Here is a 19,262-nt window from a genome sequence, read left to right as displayed (position 1 = left end):
CCAATTGGCCAACGAGTCTGCCTCTTAGGTGCCATCAGTGTAATTGCCTATTATTGATTTGAATGTAAAAAACAATCTGTTAGCATATCAATTTAGGTTAAACAAAAATAACAAATCAAAACATAAAAAGCTAAAAACATAAACATATATACATACCACATCATTAAATATTATGCAAGGAAGACATATACATGCCACTTCAATATTAGAAATCATTATCATCACTATGTGCAGTATAAGGAATGGAACTGTCGTCGTCATCTGATATATCAACTAGCATACCATCCTCATCAGATTCTCCAGAAGAGTAGTCTTCATCAGATTCTCCTAACTCTGCATGTAAGGACTGATCATTGTTGATTTCAACATGATTACTAATTAAAGCATCTTCCTCGTCATAGCTCCTTGCCACATTTCTTTTACCCATGTTATACAAATCTCTAGGTGTCATCTTCATAACAACGTGCCATTCTTCATCAAGAGGATCAGCCACATACCACACTTGTGATGCTTGAGTTGCAAGTATAAAAGGTTCGTCTGTTGGTTTATTCTCTTGATACATTAAACAATTAAAATTTATAGTTATAAAATTTAAACTGTCAACCTTCATCCCTCTGTTATTGTCAACCCAATCACACTTAAACAAAACAAATTTGAATTCGTTAGAGTATCGTATCTCAACAACATCTGTTAGGACTCCATAAAAGGTAACATCACCACTGATAGGACGTTTATCTTTTGAACTAGCATAACTTTCAGTATTTGTAGTTAGTAATACTCCACTATTTTGAGTCATTCTTCTCCTTTCTCGATGCCTCGTGTGGAATTTGAATCCATTTACGATGTACCCAGAATACTTCCATGCCCATGAGTGAGGCCCAGCAGCTAATGTTTTCACTTCATTGGGTACATTGTGACCACTTACTTGCAATTCATAAACCTGTTTTATAACATGTTTATAATTCGTTACGCAAATAAATATATGCAAATTCTAAGATGGTTAAATATGGATGTTTAGGGTGTGGTGGCAGCATGTTAAGACATCACTTACATGTTTTTGAAACCATAATGAGAAGTTTTCATGGTGTTTTTGTGTAATTTCAGGATTGCTAGCACCTCTTCTTTCCAATCTAATGGATTGTAAGTGTGTCCTGCATTGTATGCAAATGATAGGAATTGTGAAATTAAAGCATAATTTTTTTTTTATTATGAAATAAAATTGATCAACCAGATTAAGTTATAATAATCTTACTCTCGATAAGACGAAATTGTACTACAATTTGCTAGCACATAATGATGGGCTTGCTGCAATGAAATCTCATCCAATGTGACTAATTTCCCTTTTTTGGGGATAGGTTGACCATGTGCACTCTCATAATTTCGAACCGGCCTATTAAACTTTGTTTCCACATCATCCAAGTACCTTGCACAAAAAGTCAAACACTCTTCTGCCAAGTAACCTTCAGCAATAGATCCTTCTGGATGACTTCTAGTCCTTACATACTCTTTCAATGTCAATAAGAACCTACATGATAAGTTACATTGTCAAGTAAATTCACAATATTTACTTAAAAACGAACAAACAAATTCACAAATAAAAAAAATCATGGCTTAATATACCTCTCGACTGGATACATCCACCGAAACATTACCGGTCCCGCAATTTGGACTTCGTCAGGCAGGTGAACAACTAAATGCTCCATTATATTGAAGAAGCTCGGTAGAAATATTTTCTCGAGGTGACAGAGCATCGATATAATGCGTGACCTCAATTGGTTACACTCGTCTACTGTAATGTTTTTAGAACACAACTGTTTAAAGTAATTGCATAATTCAATCAAAGTTTTACTGACATACTTCCTCTTGAACACCCTCCTAATTGCCAATGGAAGAAAATGTTGCATCAAAACATGATTGTCATGGCTCTTAAGTCCAGTCATTGTGTGTTCTTTGAGTTGGACACGGCGTGATATGTTTGATGAGAATCCAATAGGTGATTTTATACTTTTCAATACTTTTAAAAATACATGTTTTTGTTCTCGATTCAACGTGAAAGATGTAGGAGGTAAATACTTCTTCCCACCTAAACGATCTTGAGGATGTAACTTTTTTCTTATCCCTAGTTCTTTCAAATCAAGACATGCTTTCAAGTTGTCCTTTGTTTTACCTGAAACATTTAATTGAAGGATCATGAACGAGGAAACAAAGCATGCAACGGAAGCGTTTTAAAATCAAAAAACGTTCCTCGTATTGTTAAGAATCTAGGAGACTTACTTTTGCGGCGGATTACCGGACGGAATGGAGCGATGGGAGCTTCTTCGCGTTGTGGAGACGACGGCTGTCCTGCTAGCCTTCGGCTCCGTCGCATCAGAACTCAAATGCACCCTTTCGATCTTCCGGAGTATGACTCGAACTTGTGGCCTCTCTTCGGTGAAGAAGAATGAAAAACGACTTAGATGAAAAAACAACTAAAGAGAGATATATATAGGGAGAACCCTAGGGTTAAAACCCTAGTGGGCCAAACCCTAATGGGCTAAGATCTTTTAATTAATTTTCTAATTGGGTTAGCCCAATTAATTAATTAAAAACCCTAATGAACTATTATTTTATTCTAGCCCAATGGACCATTCTGAATAAAATAATTCTCTCTCAATGTAATTCATCCAACAAGCCAAATGTATTAAAAAATACATGAGTTACATCGAGCTACCCCGGGGACCAAAAGACAAATTATTCACGGCTACTAAAATGACCAAAATATCCCTGCTACCTAGTAGCTATATTTTGTCATTCTAAGTGTTCCAACTATCACCATATGGTAACACTGACCCCACGAATAATTTTGCATATGCCATGTCTTTGACCTACTAGTGTAATGACGAAAATACCCCTCTGCGTAACACCCATCATTTAGAAAGGAATAATGTACTAACACCTTTCTAAATGACTTCTACCATCCTTAGATCACTAGTCCAATAATCCGTGACTACTCGAATGTACTTGCTTATCACTGGGAGCTACCCAGAAGCACACACTCTTAAGTCACGTTCCCAGGGCCCTGGATTATTCGATTATTCTTGGACAATCACAAGGGGGTGAATCACAGAAACTATCTTGTATTAGTCTGTCTTAGCTAATTAGAAACCATACTCCCAACTCAAAAGGATATTGATCTTTGATAGACCTCACCTACAATGAATCTAAGAATATAGCTCTAGGTTCACTAGACCACCAACTAATACTCAAGTATTAGAGTACTCGTCCACGTAGTAGCAGTGATAGACTAGCCCCATGATAATTAGTACTTTGTCATTAGCTTCTATCACAGGTCCACTCTACGCATTCCAAATGCGCTTGTACAATTAGAGTAAACGGACTGTTTACTGGCTAAGGCAAGCCATCCTCCATTAGGATCTATTGCACAATGATCTTATCATGATAGAATGCCCAGTTCTATCAAAAGATCAAGAGTAATATTTTCTTGCTTATTAAGTACCCATGATTCATGCCTAACTGTGAAGGACGACCCATCACATGAATCACTTACTTAATAGCATGGACACCTTTCCAACAATTAAATGCAAATAATATATGTGCCATAAACTGAATAAAAGAAACATCATTACCATAAATTAAACAAAACATGTCTTTAGGGCATACATTTCCAACATTAATAACGTCCAAATTATGTTGTCACAAACATTTTTCTCAATGTGCATGACTTCGAGATTATGTCGGATCAAATTGTCTTGCCAATATGGAAGCTCAAAGAATATACTATGTTTTTTCCAACCACCCATTCCTCTCCCAACACTAGCGCCAGAATTCTCACGATTTCCATACATCTTCTTAACAAATTCAACATCTTTGAATACATCGTAGCCAGATAACTGAGGAGGAGCAACACGGTTCTCAATGGTTCCATCAAAATCCTTCTTGTCTAACCGAAAATGATGACTCATGTCCTCCAAGAATCTACGGTGACCCATATAACAAAACTTACCACCATGTTTTAACCATTTGGACTCCGTCTCTTTCATGCAACAAGGACAAGCAACTCTTCCTCGAGTACTCCATCCAAATAAATTAGCATACGCAAGAAAATCATTAATCGTCCACAACAATGCTGCATGCACGTGAAACATTTCTTTTCTTGAAGCATCATAAGTTTCTATCCCCTCACTCCATAATTCTTGTAACTCTTGAATCAACGGTTGCAGAAACACATCAATATTATCTCCTGGTGCACGAGGTCCACCAATCAATAAAGACAAGATGAAGTAAGGTTGTTTCATACACAACCAAGGCGGTAGATTATATGGCATTAACACAACTGGCCAAATGCTATAGCTAATGGTCATTGTTCGAAACGGATTAAACCCATCAAAAGCCAACCCAAGTCTAACATTGCGACTATCTTCAGCGAATTTCGGATGTTGTTCATCAAAAGATTGCCAAGCCAATGAATCAGCAGGGTGCCTCATTATACCATCCTTTGTTCTACCTTCTTCATGCCACCTCATTAACGTTGTTGTTCTGTTAGACATAAACAATCTTTGCAGTCTCGAGATCAAAGGAAAGTGTCGTACTTGTTTAGAAGCGACTTTTTTCATCTTCGTTATATCGTCGTCCATGTGCACCTCGTATTCTTTGTACCTTGACTCCCCACAAAAAGTACATCTGTCCAACTTTGATGCATCTTTCCAAAAGAGCATATAATTGTTAGGGCATGCATCGTACTTATAGTACTTAAAACCTAAATCCTCACTCAATTTCTTAGCCTCCCGATACGATCGTGGCAATGACACTCCTTCTGGAAATGCCTCATTCAACAACTCAAGCAACATATCAAATATTTTATCCGACAACCCACCCAATACCTTCAAGTGTTGTAAACGAACAATAAACGATAATGTCGTGAAGTTCTTACAACCAGGCCATAACTCTGTTTCTGCCTCCTCCAACAATTCATAGAATCTCGTAGCTTCTTCACTACTTCCAACATTGTTTATAGGAACTCCATGTGCATCATGTATCATTCCCACCATATCATCTCCAATATTACATTCCTGATCTTGAAATTCTTCTCGACTATGACGAGGCACATATAACTCTCCATGAACCGTCCATATTATGTAATTAGTGTCAAACCCATTCAGAATGAGGTGTTCCTCCACAACATCTCGTTTATGAAAATATCTGTTAACACATTTAATACATGGACAATATATGCTTGCCCCAGGAGACTTATGTCTATAGGCAAACTGAATCAACTCCTGAATTCCTTGTTCGTATCGAGGATCTAGCCTGTTTGATATGTTAATCCAACTCTTATTCAGCTCCATTAGAATAATTTATATATCAAACCTGCTAAGAATAAGGATTCAAAGGGTGCTCTAAGAATGGGATTATAATATATTAAAGTTTTAGATAATATAATCGGTAATAGTCATACAATCACAAGAGAAACAAAATACAACCAAGTATAATTTATTTTGCAAGTGGTGGTGGTGTTGTCACTTTTTAAAATGGTAAATTAGTAAAGAATTCCATGTTTTGACCATTTTATTTTTCGGACAAAAAAATAAAATGGTTAAAATAAGGCTGAAAAATATTACAAAATTTTTGTTAAACTGTTTATTAAATTTTTTAAAATGTTTAAAAATTTAAGTAGCTAGCTTGTTTGAAATTTTTTGATTAGATATATCATTGGTCACATAATGCCGAGAAAGTTGATTCAGTTGACGAGTACAAACACAGACTTGGATTGCCTGCTAATGTGCATTGAGTAGTAATGAGAGATATATATGGGGCCAAAAGTTTAGGTGAGGCGCTGATATATATATTTAAGGCTGTGAGTTGTATAGAGTAATTGTAGGCAACTATATATAATAAGTGATTTTTGAATGCCATTATAAACAGTGGCATCAAACTCCAAATTCTAGCTAGTTTATAATTAGTGTTCCTATCATTTTTAAATTAGTTTTATAAAAGAAACTAGTTAGAAGCTAATTTTTGAAAGTAGTTATGAAGTACTTTAATTATTACTCTTTCTAAATTATATGTTTTCACACCTTTTCAAGGTAGGTCTTCCACCTTTAAAAAAGAAAAAGAAAACACTCTTATGTGGAGCTAATTCTTAATTAGGTCAATCTATTATGTTTTGGAAGTCACAAGACAAAATTATTAAAACTAATCTAGACAAGAATAACGAGCCATATAGAAGAGAGGCTAGACAATATTTGTGCATCTATCTAATTAGTTTAATAATCTATAACCAATTTTGCTTCTTAAAGTAAAAGGAGGTAATTTGATGGTTTATTCTTTCTTTTTTTTTTTTTCTAAGGTTCGATGACTTATTCACTGTACCACACTGTGGTAAAGGTAGATGCAAAGTATCTGGGTTTATTTCAAGTAAGTGAATTTATTTCAGTAGGCCTAGCAGTGGTTGGTTTGATGTGGAGCAGGAGAGGGAAATAATTTAAGGATGGGAGTTTTAATACTTATAATTAAATATTTAGGTATTATTATTATTATTATTATTTTCTGTAATAAATAGGGATAGTATTTTTAAAATAAAAATATAAGATTATTGAATTTTTTAATTAAAAAATACCAGTTTCTAGATAGTTGAAGATCCAAAACTAATAAATAATATTATTTCCTAGCATCATCTAGAGACCCGCATTGGAGTTGGGAGTTAATTTGTGACCAAATCAACAAATTCTCAATTTCGATCCAACCGAGTAAATTCCCAAAATTGTGTCTGTTATTAGTTATATCAGATTTAATGTTGAATCCATTTTAACACTTCAATTGCATTTGCTTAATTTATTATATACACATATGGTTAATTCAATTTCCAACCAACCAAACAACACAAAAACAACAATGTTGATCGATAATTATGATCTAATAGAATGAATTATCATCTAAATCTCAACCGATAAACAGAGGATCTGGGATAACACGCAAGATTCATACGTATAGACAGATAAATAAACGATAGAGATACATTATACACAAGCTGGGGACAAACCTGATCAAGGAAGAACAATTATCGCGGAGCGATCGAACTGTAATTTACCCCAATTCCAATCAACACTTCTCTGGTTGCATGTGCGACTGATCAGTGAGCGAGGGAGGGCGAGAGCGAGTGAGAGTGAGCGAGGGAGGGCGAGGTCGAGGGCGAGAGCGAGTGAGAGTGAGCGAGGGAGGGCGAGGCAGCGGGCGAGAGCGAGTGACAGTGAGCGAGGGAGGGCAAGAGTGAGTGACAGTGAGCGAGGGAGGGCGAGGGCGAGGGCGAGAGCGAGGGCGAGAGCGAGTGACAGTGAGCGAGGGAGGGCGAGAGCGAGAGCGAGTGAGAGTGAGCGAGGGAGGGCGAGGCGAGGTGAGGCTAGCGATCAAGGGAGGCAACGAGGCGCGAGCTAGAGAATGTTAGGGTTTGCAGGGGGGGATTTTGGAAGAGATTGAATTGGGCCGGGTGCGCGGGGGAGAATTGGGCTGGGTGCGCGGGGGGGCTTATATAATCCTATCCCCGGCAGTTTTAAAACCGCCGAGGATGGGTAAACACAACCGGCGGTTTGATAAAACCGCCGATTATGCTTAAAAATCACTGGTGGTTTTTAAAAAACCGCCGGAGATGTGTATCCCATTACCGGCGGTTTTAAAACCGCCGGTCATTTTGACCCATCACTGGCGGTTCAAAAAATCGTCGGTAATTATGGTGTTTTCCCGACGGTTATTAAAATCGCCAGGAAAACTTCGCCTCCAATGACCCTTTTTCCTATAGTGTACCTCTCAGATATTTAAGCAGCCATTTGAAAGCTTCCCAATGATTGGGACCAAGATTTATTATAAACCTTGTAACGCCTCGTTTCTCGGGCGCATTATAACTTAGGATAATTGTGCGACAATAAATTTTTTCTTTCAAACTTAAAGCTAAATCATACCTCGAATCTGCCCCAGAACTTCCAATCATTTTTCTCGAAAGAGAATCATTATACACATCAAATGCAGAAGCAAGGGTCGAACTTGATACCTTAACATTAATCATAAATCAATTCTTATATCATCGTTCCTCAACATAACTTAATACAAACATAAGTTCTCAACTATCATTAACCTTAAATAGGGTTATACATCCTCATGCTTTCAAAACGTCCAGAATTCAAAGTAGCAGAACTTAAATACATGTGCTATATTATATACATTTCATTCATCATGCACTTTGTTAAGTGTCATTTCATGCCCCATTCATCCTCGTATCTGCTACAATCTCTATTTGGAACGTTTGAATATTCCAGGGGCAAAGCCCAAGTTAGATGATGAATCATCTAAGTAAGGGTACAAAAAATATTTTTCGTACATGAATGCAATGTCTCACTCATTGTAAGGGTCAACTGCACCCTTCATGCTACTCACCATTTTTGCGGCCATCTCTTTTGAAGCCGGGGTGTATGGGTGCACCCTTGGTAAAGCAGCAGTGCCAGTTTGTACTCCTTATGGCCACAATGTGCATGATCAATGATATCAACATGTACATATGCATTTCATAGCATGTCATGTATATAGTCTACATGATGGATACATATCAGAGCATGTTAATATGATGAAAGCATTCCCGAGAATCGGGTTTTTTAAACATAAATCACCAAACATTTTCCATAAAACTAAATCCAGTTGGGAAGTACCACTTACCTTCTCAAGTTTATCGAGCTACCTCGATATTTGCGCATTGCCTCGAAATACGTGCATCACCTCGATTTACGTGCCAATCTCAAAATTTGCACAAGTCACTTCAACTTTAGGCTCAAAACATCCTAATCATCACATTTATTTAAATAAACATAAAAACCTATTTTTCCATAATTTCTTGCATTTTCTTTATTTTTTTCTCCATTTCTTCCTATTTTTCCTTAATAAATCCAAACTAAATATTTCTCCAATATTTTCTCAAATATTTCACTATGAAAATTTATAAAATAATATTCTTAAATTTTTGGAATTTTTTTAAAAAATTTACTCACCTTGACTTAGCCTCTCAAGCTTCCTCGGTATGCGTGCCATATTCCCGAACGCGTGCTTGAACCATTTTCTTTCCCAAAATCTCTGAAATATTAATAAATATCCATTTTTTTGGGGATTTTTCAAGAATTGTTTTCCATTTTTTTTTATTTCTTTTCCTTTCTTTTTCTTTTTTTTTTCTTCTCTTCTTCCTCCATTCTCCTCCTCCTTCTTCTTCTTCTCTCCTGCACCCCCCTGCAACTCTCGTGCACACAGTGCACCACAAGCCGCTACCAGCGCCACCGTGTGCCTTCGCCACCGACCACACCAACCCCAACCTTGGCAACCTCCGCCGTGGTTGCCCATGCTCTCTGCCCACTACCGTTGGCCGCAGTTGCCATGGCCGAAACCGACCATCCTAGGTCACCTCCGAAAGCCTCAACTGTTGCCTCTCTAGCCTCGGGTCGCCTCCGCGCCGACACCACGCATTTGCAGCCATCACCGCGCCTCCATTGCTGCTGCTCTGCTCGTTGGCCTGGTTTTGTGCGTGCTCGAGCTTGCGACCATGGCCGCCGGTCGCTGCTGCAACAACCATCGATCGACCTCTCTCTCTCTCTCTCTCTCTCGTTGCTTCGATACCTCTCAATCGGCCAAAGCCATTGCCAATTTATAGCCTCCACTGCCTTGGCCACTACTCCATTCAATTACATATATATATATATATATATGAATGTATAAATTATATATCACACGCAATCTAAATTTGACCATATTCTTACTCCCAATCTTGCGCAAATCTCGGATGCAGAAGCATGGCTGAATCTTGCAGAAAATCCTTGGCCATGAAGCTTCGTAGAACGGCCATCACACACACACAGCCACACATACATATAAGTACATATATATAATTATATAATACACTTTAAATTAAGAGAATTTACACATTAAACCTCAATTTTATAATAATATCACTTGGGTAATTTTGTCATTGCAACCATGCCCTCAAACATCGATTAAATTTGCATTTTAATACTGAAAATCCATAATTAATAACTTAAATTTTACTTGATATAGATGAGTTCGCCTTTGCCTCCTCTCAGGACCTTTGTTTCAACTCGAAACCACTGAAGGGTTGCTCATTACGCAAAATCGGAGTCCTCCTAGGTTTTGATTGATTTTTTGGGAGTCCCCTACAATGATTCGGTTTTGCAACCTAAATGGCAGCTGCATTTTAGCTGTATTGAAAATCGTTCTCGATTTGATTTCTTTCAATACCATAACTCTTATCTCAGAACGCTCATCGAAACGATATCATTTTCCTTAGACAATTTTACTCCGAGGCATTCCCTACAGTTAATTCTGTACTTATAACTACTATCAAACTAATTTTTCGGTATTCTAAACTCATCGAAATTACATAGCAACCTTATACGAACATGGGGTATTACAAACCTACTGAGAGTGTTAACAATATGAGTTAGGTCTGGTCTAGCATAAACCATTAAGTACATCACAGATACAATAGCATTAGAATATGGAATTCTACTTATATATTCCTCTTCTTCTTCATTAGTAGGAGATTGATCTTTAAAAAAAATAAAATGATTTGCAAGTGGTAACGAAATAGGTTTGCAATTAGGCATGTCAAATCTTTTCAAAACTAAAACATATAAGACTACAAGAAAAAAAAATTTTAGTGGCGGAATTATTCCGTCACTAATTTTTTAAATATATATTTTTTTTAATTTAGCAACGAAAAACCCGTCACTAAATTTAGCGACAGAAATTCAGTCGCTAAAAAATAAAAAAATTGAATAAAAAATTAAAATTTAATGACGGGTCATACCTATCACCAAAAAATAAAAATAAAAAATAAAAAATATAAAATTTAGTGACGAGATCACCCTGTTGCTAAAAGATAAAAATAAAAATTAAATAAAAAATTAAAATTTAGCAACAGGGGTGACCCCATCGCTAAAAAATCAAAAATTAAATGAAAAATGTAAACTTTAGCGATAAGGTCACACTCGTCGCTAAAAAATTAAAAAAAAATTAAAAATTTAGCAATGGGGTCACCTTGAAGCTAAAAAATAAAAATAAAAAAATAAATAATATAAAATTTAGTGACGGGGAAACACCCGTCGCTAAGAAATAAATTAAATAAAAAATTAAAATTTAGCGATAAGTGTGACCCTGTTGCTAAAAATTTTTAAAAAATTAAATAAAAAATTAAAATTTAGCGACGGGGTCATACCCATCAATAAAAAAATAAAACAATGTAAAATTTAATGACGGGTGTGATCCCCATCGCTAAAAATTTAAAAATAAATTAAATAAAAAATTAAAATTTAGTGACGGGTCACACCTGTTGTTAAAAAATAAAAAATAAAAAATAAATAAAGAAAATTTTAAAATTTAGCGATGGGGTCACCTCATCGCTAAAAATAAAAAAAAATTAAATAAAAAATATAAAATTTAACATAATTAATTTTAAAAAATAATTAAAAGTTAAAATTATTTAGCGACAGAATATTTCTTTGTTAAATAATTAAAAAAAATAAATTATTTAAGAAATTTTAAATTTAAATTATTTAAAGAAATATAAATAGAACTTTTATGATACTCTAAAATAACTGAAAATAAAATTTAAGCATATCATAATAATTTTTACTAACATTAATATTAGTAAAAATTAAACTAATAATTTGTTAAACATATTACAAATTAAAATCAAAGTAAGAACATAATTTTTCACTGTTAATATAATAATTTATAAACTTTTATTTGAATTAATAACGAAATAAAATAATAATAATATTCATTTCCCTCTACTAACGTTAATATTAAAATTAATATCATTAAATAAGTTATACAATTTTTGGAGTGTAAATATAATTCTGAAAAATTTGAAAGAGAATACTATAAATATATTTATACACATCAATAAACAATGAGGTTTCCAGATCGGCGGGCTTGCCCGCGGAATTTGGTAATGAGAGGTTGGGGGTTCGAATTTGGTAAAGAGCTTGAGATAATAGTTGGGAGTAATATCCAGTGCTGCCACACGGTGAGCAGAGGCATGGCCACATGGCGCGCATGAGGGGAGGGCGGGGTGTAATATTCCAAATTGTCTAAAGAGCTCAAGTATAATTTTAACGTGGACCATAGTAAAATTATCAAAAGATTAAGGACTTAAATATAATTTCTTATAGTTATAAGTACCGAATCGACTGTAGGGAAATGCCCCAGAGTGTAATTGCCTAAGAAAACAGATATGGTCTTAACGTGCATCCCGATATAGGATTTATGGTATGAAAAGAAATCTGAATTGAGACGATTTTTGGTACAACTAAAATAGAGTTTCAATTCAAGCAGAAAAATCGAATCATTATAGGGGGCTTCCGGGAAGTCAATGGAACCCTAAGGAGGCTCCGATTTTTCATAACGATCAACCCTGCGCGTGGTTTCGGGATGAAACAAAGGTCTTGAGAGTGCGCAGAGATTTTTCGTCCTTATCGAGTAAGTTTGGAGTTATTAATTTTGGATTTTAAATATCTCAATGAGAATTAATTTGATGTTTGAGGGTGTAATTATAATTAAAGAATTACCCAAATGAAATAAGGATTAAATTAGGAGTTTATATGGTAAAATATCAAAGCTTGAGGACTTGAAATAAGGGCTAAAATGGCATTTGGCAGAAGCGTGGGGTATTAGTTTTGGATTTCAAAACTCAATCCAATATGGTTTTGGATTTCAAACAACATTCAATTCTAGTTTTGAGACTTTGGAGTACAAAGCTTATCAAGGGACAAGTGGCGTCATGTGATCGGTGGATTTCAAAACTCAATCCAATATGGCTTTGAATTTCAAACAACATTCAATTCTAGTTTTGAGTCTTTGGAGTCCAAAGCTTATCAAGGGACAAGTAGCGTCATGTGTCCAAGAAATCTATAAATAAGGACCATGAGTTGTTCTCAAATCATTCCAAGGGAGTTTGAGGCTTTAAGGATTCTAAGGTGAGGAGCTTGTTCTTGAGAGAGGGGAGAAAATTCTACAAGAAGAAGTGTAAGCGCCCCTAACTAGGGACCCACAACAAGATGACATAAAAGCCAAAACCCATTAAAACATTACACACCCTCATTGATAATGCAAGCCACACTCATACATTCTTACTCATAGACAAACACAATGGTGTCCACATGCTCACAAAAACAAAAGTAACTCAATATTACACACCACATCAGGGTTCATAAACCCACCATATCCCCTCGGGGTACAACCTGAAACATAAACAAGCATGACTTAATTTTTACGCACCCCAAAATACCCCTAGGGACCTTTGGTTGAGACGGCTCTGTACACACCGCTACCCCATGGATCCTGATTCACCTAGCTCGCTCTCTACTTTAGCCTTACCCTTATCTGGAATGATGCAAACAAACATGAGTTACAAGGCCCAGCAAGTATAACTGAAAGAAAGCGAGCATAAGAGTCATGGATATCAAGAAGCAAAAGAGACATGAATGCCATTTAAGGTACTTTCACATGATAAAATGATGAAACATGCATCCATTCTCAAATACAATCTTTTAGAACCATAATCATGGGACCAAAGTCCAAAACCATGGAACCGAAGTCCATATCATAAACTTGGGACCGAAGTCCATAACATAAACTTGGGACCGAAGTCCAACTTTGAGCTTAACACTTTTTCTGAGGATATATCTTGCGGACTCGTCCACTATGCGCATCATGAGACCTTTACATATTTAAAAAAAAAAACCATTTTCATGTACATGCTTCATGCGTTACCATAACATCCATATTCGTAATAACTTCTCATATATAATCGACATGCAATTAACGAAGCAATATGCACAGTAGAGTAACATTCATGCAAGACAACATCAAACCTTGCATGTCCACAATAAAGCATCATTCCCAAGGAAAGATAGGGTGATACAAAATCCTATTTGAGACTCAAGAGGTATAAATGAGGACCATGAGATAATTTACTAATAAAAGGGGAAATAACTTGTAAAATAGGAAAATAACTTGCAATTTAGAAAATTAAGAGGTAGGATCTTACAATAGCAAGAAATAGAGAATAAAATTTGTAATTTAACAATAACTTGAGCAAAGAGGAGCTAAACTTGTAAAATAGGAGAAGAACTTGCAAACATGAACTTGAGAAAAGGGAGAAACTGAACTTGCATATTAATAAGAAAATTGAGATCTTGCCTCTTAATTGAAACAAAGAGAAAGAAGAACTTGCCTTTAAATAACTGATTCTCATCTTTATCAAACTCTTGTTGAAAAATAATGAGATTGTGACTTTAAAATAACTAGACTTAACCGCATAAAATTTATAATAAAACATATCATACTTCTAATTATTTATCTACTAAACTAGCCTACTAAATAACTAGTTTAAGTAGATTTTCTACTTCAAACTGTCGATAACTCAATAGCGTAATGTCGACACTCTCAAAATTTCCTATGAAATCATAAATAACCAAATTAATTAAATAGATCCATGGTAACAATTCTACTAAAATCTTCCAATGAATTTCCACTAGTTAAGTCGTTAGTTTAGCTAATACACTACCTTCACTAATTCCCAACATTATTAACTTCACAACTTAATTAATGATAAATTAATATTGACCATACCTTACTGCCACCATTCCTTCTCCAATTCACGACCACTGCTTCATTTCATGCCTCCAATCATTTCATGCCTCCAACTCAACACCCTTACTCCCTATTTATACTCTAATTGTTACCCCCAATTCAATGCAGACTCCACTCAATTATTCTCTGCAAACATTCATCATTTAATTCTCTGCAAAGCCCCTCAATTTATTCTCTGCAAGGCCCCCTTATTAGAGAACATCATCATTCATTTTATTCCCCCAAATTCCCATAAAATTGCATTAAAATTAGAGATAATAGTGGTTGTAGCGGACAAGAGCAGGGGGCATGTAATATCCCGAAATTTGAAAATGATTAATAATTATTAATTATTGTGTTTTTGGAGATTAGCAAATATTTGTGGGTTTAAATGAAATATTGATTTAATTTTTATTTCGGTGATTATTGAGTATTTATTATTTCAAGGAAATAATTATTTGTTTTGGAGTTTAAAGGAAAAATTAAATTATTTGGAGAGTTAAGGAAAAGTAATAAATTATGTTGTTTTGAGGAAATAGGAAATTGAGAGAAATTAATTAAATTATTTGGGGATATATATGAAATTAATGAAAGAATAAAATAAATTAATTTTGGGAAATTTTCGAAAACTTTGGGCGTTAGTGGAATAAGAAGAAATGTAAGTTGGGCATGTGGGTAATTAATGGAAGTTGTGGATGTTTAAATGCAATTTGCGGAAGTGGCTATAGTTTATTTTAAATCTAATAAGTTGTGTATAAATGTAAAGAAGAAATGGCTGGATCAAGTGGTTGGTGCGCGCGAGGAGTGAGAGGCGATTGCAGGATCGAGCGGAGGCAGGCGCGCGCGGCTGGGGGGAGAAGGAATTTAATTTTGGCAGCAGGGGGCGCCCAAAATGGCGCCGTTTTGGGGCGCCAGTGCTAGCCCCTTTGCGCGGCCACGTGGTGCACGCTGGCGCGTCCGTGCTGCAGCTTCACGCCTCCTCTGTTTTTCATGAAAATTAAGGCCAATTTGGCCATGTATTTTGCCCTTTTATGGGATTAGATGGCTATTTAATGCTTCAATTGAAGCTTAAGTTGGAAGAAAAGAGTGAGCGAGTAGGGAGCTTTTGGAAGAAGAAAATGGCGCGTTGAGGCTGGAAATGGTGAGGAAATTGGGAGAAACTGAGCAGTAATTCAAGTTTTATTGCGGTTTAATTAGTCGGGTAAGTAAATAATTATGTATTAATAATTTTGTACTGTTAGAATTTAATTATAAGTTTGATTTTATTAAGTTTGGGTGATTAAGTTTGGTGTGCAAGTATATATATACACTGGTGCGCTGTGTGCATGGAGTGGTCTCACTTTGTGCGTGAGAGTGTATAATATTTTGTCTGTGAGAGTGGGTGTGTTGCTGTGAGAGTGTGCTGATATATATATATATATATAAACGCAGTGATCAGGTGGGTGAATAGCACTGTGTGTGAGTTGGTCACTGTGTGTAAGTATATATATATGTGGAGGTGTGAGTTTTAGTGTCCATTTAGTTGTGGAGTGTGGGAAGTAATTGAATTGGGCTTGATGAGGTGATAAGCAAAGGAACGTTATATATGTATATAAATATATTATGGATGAGGTAGCAGTGAGTTGTGGGTTGTCGTGGATGTAAGAGAATGGCTTTAATAATATATATAAGTGGAGTATATGTTTATTGATAATATATAATTGGGACTTATGATTTCATTAATTATCAGGAAACGCTTTATTTTGTAGTGGGAGTGCAAGAAATGCAAGAAACGGCCGTGTAAAGGCAAGCTCCTAACCCTCTCCTCATGATCTTTAAATCCCGTGAAAGACCCTATGATTTCTAGTATTTTATCCCTTCCCTTATTCTAATTCGGCGCCTAGCATTATTTATTGAATTATTATTCATTTTTTTAATTTAAATTAAATCCGGGACTTCTAGAGTTTTATTTGTTGTGTGCCTACGGGGGTTTGTATCACCCCCATTCCTTTCGGAATGATGCCGAACCCAACTTGGGGATTAGATTCCTAGACGTGCGGGTTTATTTATGATTTTCTTAGATTTATTTATGGTTCGGTTAGAGCTATCAAGACGTGGGGCAGGGGTCTGTTGTTTGGTGACGTTGGGGTAGACTATTGTACGGCCCTGAAGTGGACTGTCGGGTGGACACTCCTGTCACTGGCCATTGACCGGTGCCAGGCACTGCTGACTAGCTCTGTCAGTATGTGATTTACTGCATGACTAATTACATTGTATTACTGTTCATGATTTGATATGTACATGGGTACAGGATGCATGTTGGGATATTCATTTATTGAGTATGCTTGGACACGAACATTCTAGCTTGGTTAGGTTGCATCCAGCACAGGCATATGCATCGCGTGTGGTTTACTATGTGGGCGAAGCATGGCCTGATGCCTGGATGTATGAGCGCCAGTGTATCACGTTGATACTCACTACGCCATTGCATTTTTATGTGCATTGAATGGTTACTAGTAGTTATTAGTTCTTGAACGGGAGAACCGTTCCAAGGGAGCCTATAGCTCGGGTGTCGGGAGTACCGACACGGACACACGGGTGACGGGAGCACTGACCCGGGACAGCGCGCGTAGGTTTGTTGGAGATACTTGTTGCCTTTCCGGGCAACGTCAGGTTGGTATGAGACTTGGGTGCCATGTGTCTTGTGTGGGCCCCAAGGACCGGTATGTGCTTTTATTATGCTATACTATTGCGTGGTAGCGTCTCATGGCTTGTGTGTGCTTGGGGGTTGGTATCCTGGGGAGAGTCTATTGGATATGATCAGCCTTCAGCCTTTCTTTTCTTATGCTTGCTGAGTCTCTCGACTCACTTTACTTTCCATCATTCCAAGTAGTGGCAGCGTGGGTCATGGCAAGGGAGTCAGCTTTTAGCGGCAGAGTCGGTATGGTGTACAAGCAGTCCCGATCAACTCTGATAGTTCAATAGGATTTACTCTATTATTTTTATTGTGCCAGGTCTTTCCTCATGTCTTATGTATGTCGACACAGGACTCTGAATTCATTCAATTATCTTGTGACCGTTGTGCTAGCGGTGTTCCTGTAGTGCATGCATGTATATAGCTTTCGCTTCCGTTGTTTTAATTCTTGTGTATACATGCCAGGGTGGTCTTTGTCATGTGTTCATTCTTTTTCTCCTCCTATAGGCGCTCCCGTTCGGGTAGTCCTAGTGGTTGGGGATATCCGGGCGGGGGTGCTTACAGGGCAGCCCAGCTGCTGCCACCTGGCGCGGCCAGGAGGGCTGAGCGGCTACGCATGGCATGCGCGCGGCATGGCCGCCTGCGCCCATGCGCATGGGTGTCATGCGGCGCCTCGAAATGATGCCATTCGGTGCCTTGCTGGGAGCAAAATCATAGCTTATTTTTCTCCCCCCCCCCCCAGCGACTCAAACCTGCGCCTTCTGCCAGGAGGGCTTCACGCGCGACCGTTGAGCCAGCTGCCACCTTTGATAAATATATCACCTAATTTATTCTTAAGGTGATTTTCTTCCCTCCAAGTTCCATTATTTCACTTACGCCCCCAATTGTCCCAAAATCCACTAATTTAATTCACTTCATTACTTTCATAATTACTTCCAATTAATTTAATTTATTGTCTTAATTTCTCATTTCCTCAATACATCAGAAATACTTATCTTCTCTAAATCTCCAAATATTCAATAGTAACCTCAAATACCATAATAATTAATTTCTTTGAAGTTTCCAAATGATAACCTCAAATAATTATAAATACATTATTTTAATTCCAACAACATACCAAATTTAATATAAACTTCACATAACTCAATAAACCACCCTAAAACCCATGAATTAAATATTTTTCTTAAATCCTCGAATATTCAATAATCACTTTAAATGTCAAAATTAAAAATTGCTAATTATCTCAAATTTCGAGATGTTACAAGAAGTGAAGGAATCGGAGGAGAAGCGAAGGAGAACGAGTCAAGCCGGAGGTTTGGGTTTTCATCGGAATTCATCCCAAACAGTCAGAAAAAAGGCAAGATAAAATGAAAGTGACACAGTGTTGTCACGGCTACGCGTAAAGGTGTTGGAAATGTATGCCCTAAAGACATGTTTTGTTTAATTTATGGTAATGATGTTTCTTTTATTCAGTTTATGGCACATATATTATTTGCATTTAATTGTTGGAAAGGTGTCCATGCTATTAAGTAAGTGATTCATGTGATGGGTCGTTCTTCACAGTTAGGCATGAATCATGGGTACTTAATAAGCAAGAAAATATTACTCTTGATCTTTTGATAGAACTGGGCATTCTATCATGATAAGATCATTGGGCAATAGATCCTAATGGAGGATGGCTTGCCTTAGCCAGTAAACAGTCCGTTTACTCTAATTGTACAAGCGCATTTGGAATGCGTAGAGTGGACCTGTGATAGAAGCTAATGACAAAGTACTAATTATCATGGAGCTAGTCTATCACTGCTACTACGTGGACGAGTACTCTAATACTTGAGTATTAGTTAGTGGTCTAGTGAACCTAGAGCTATATTCTTAGATTCATTGTAGGTGAGGTCTATCAAAGATCAAT

At 36.6% G+C, this 19,262-nt stretch overlaps 1 protein-coding gene across 1 annotated transcript; it reads right to left on the bottom strand.

Moving 5' to 3' along the window:
- Positions 1 to 205: 205 nt before the first annotated feature.
- Positions 206 to 5,345, bottom strand: LOC127788215 (uncharacterized). Its single transcript, XM_052316327.1, has 4 exons — positions 3,661 to 5,345; positions 1,253 to 1,525; positions 1,052 to 1,151; positions 206 to 940 (listed from the first exon to the last, which is right to left on the bottom strand). The coding sequence occupies exons 1-4, from the start codon at positions 5,343 to 5,345 to the stop codon at positions 206 to 208; spliced, it is 2,793 nt and encodes a 930-aa protein (XP_052172287.1).
- Positions 5,346 to 19,262: the final 13,917 nt, after the last annotated feature.

The sequence above is a fragment of the Diospyros lotus genome, chromosome 13 (genome assembly GCF_014633365.1).
Source record: "Diospyros lotus cultivar Yz01 chromosome 13, ASM1463336v1, whole genome shotgun sequence".
Classification (NCBI taxonomy): Eukaryota; Viridiplantae; Streptophyta; class Magnoliopsida; order Ericales; family Ebenaceae; genus Diospyros; species Diospyros lotus.
Note: the sequence above shows the minus strand (reverse complement) of the source record. Positions and strands in the feature narration are given on the sequence as shown.

Coding starts and splice junctions, on each gene's coding strand:
- LOC127788215 (XM_052316327.1), bottom strand. CDS start 5,345: ATGGAGCTGAATAAGAGTTGGATTAACATATCAAACAGGCTAGATCCT. Junction 1,526..3,660: donor ACGTTATTAATGTTGGAAAT/GTATGCCCTAAA, acceptor CTTATCATGTAG/GTTCTTATTGACATTGAAAG. Junction 1,152..1,252: donor ACAATTTCGTCTTATCGAGA/GTAAGATTATTA, acceptor CATACAATGCAG/GACACACTTACAATCCATTA.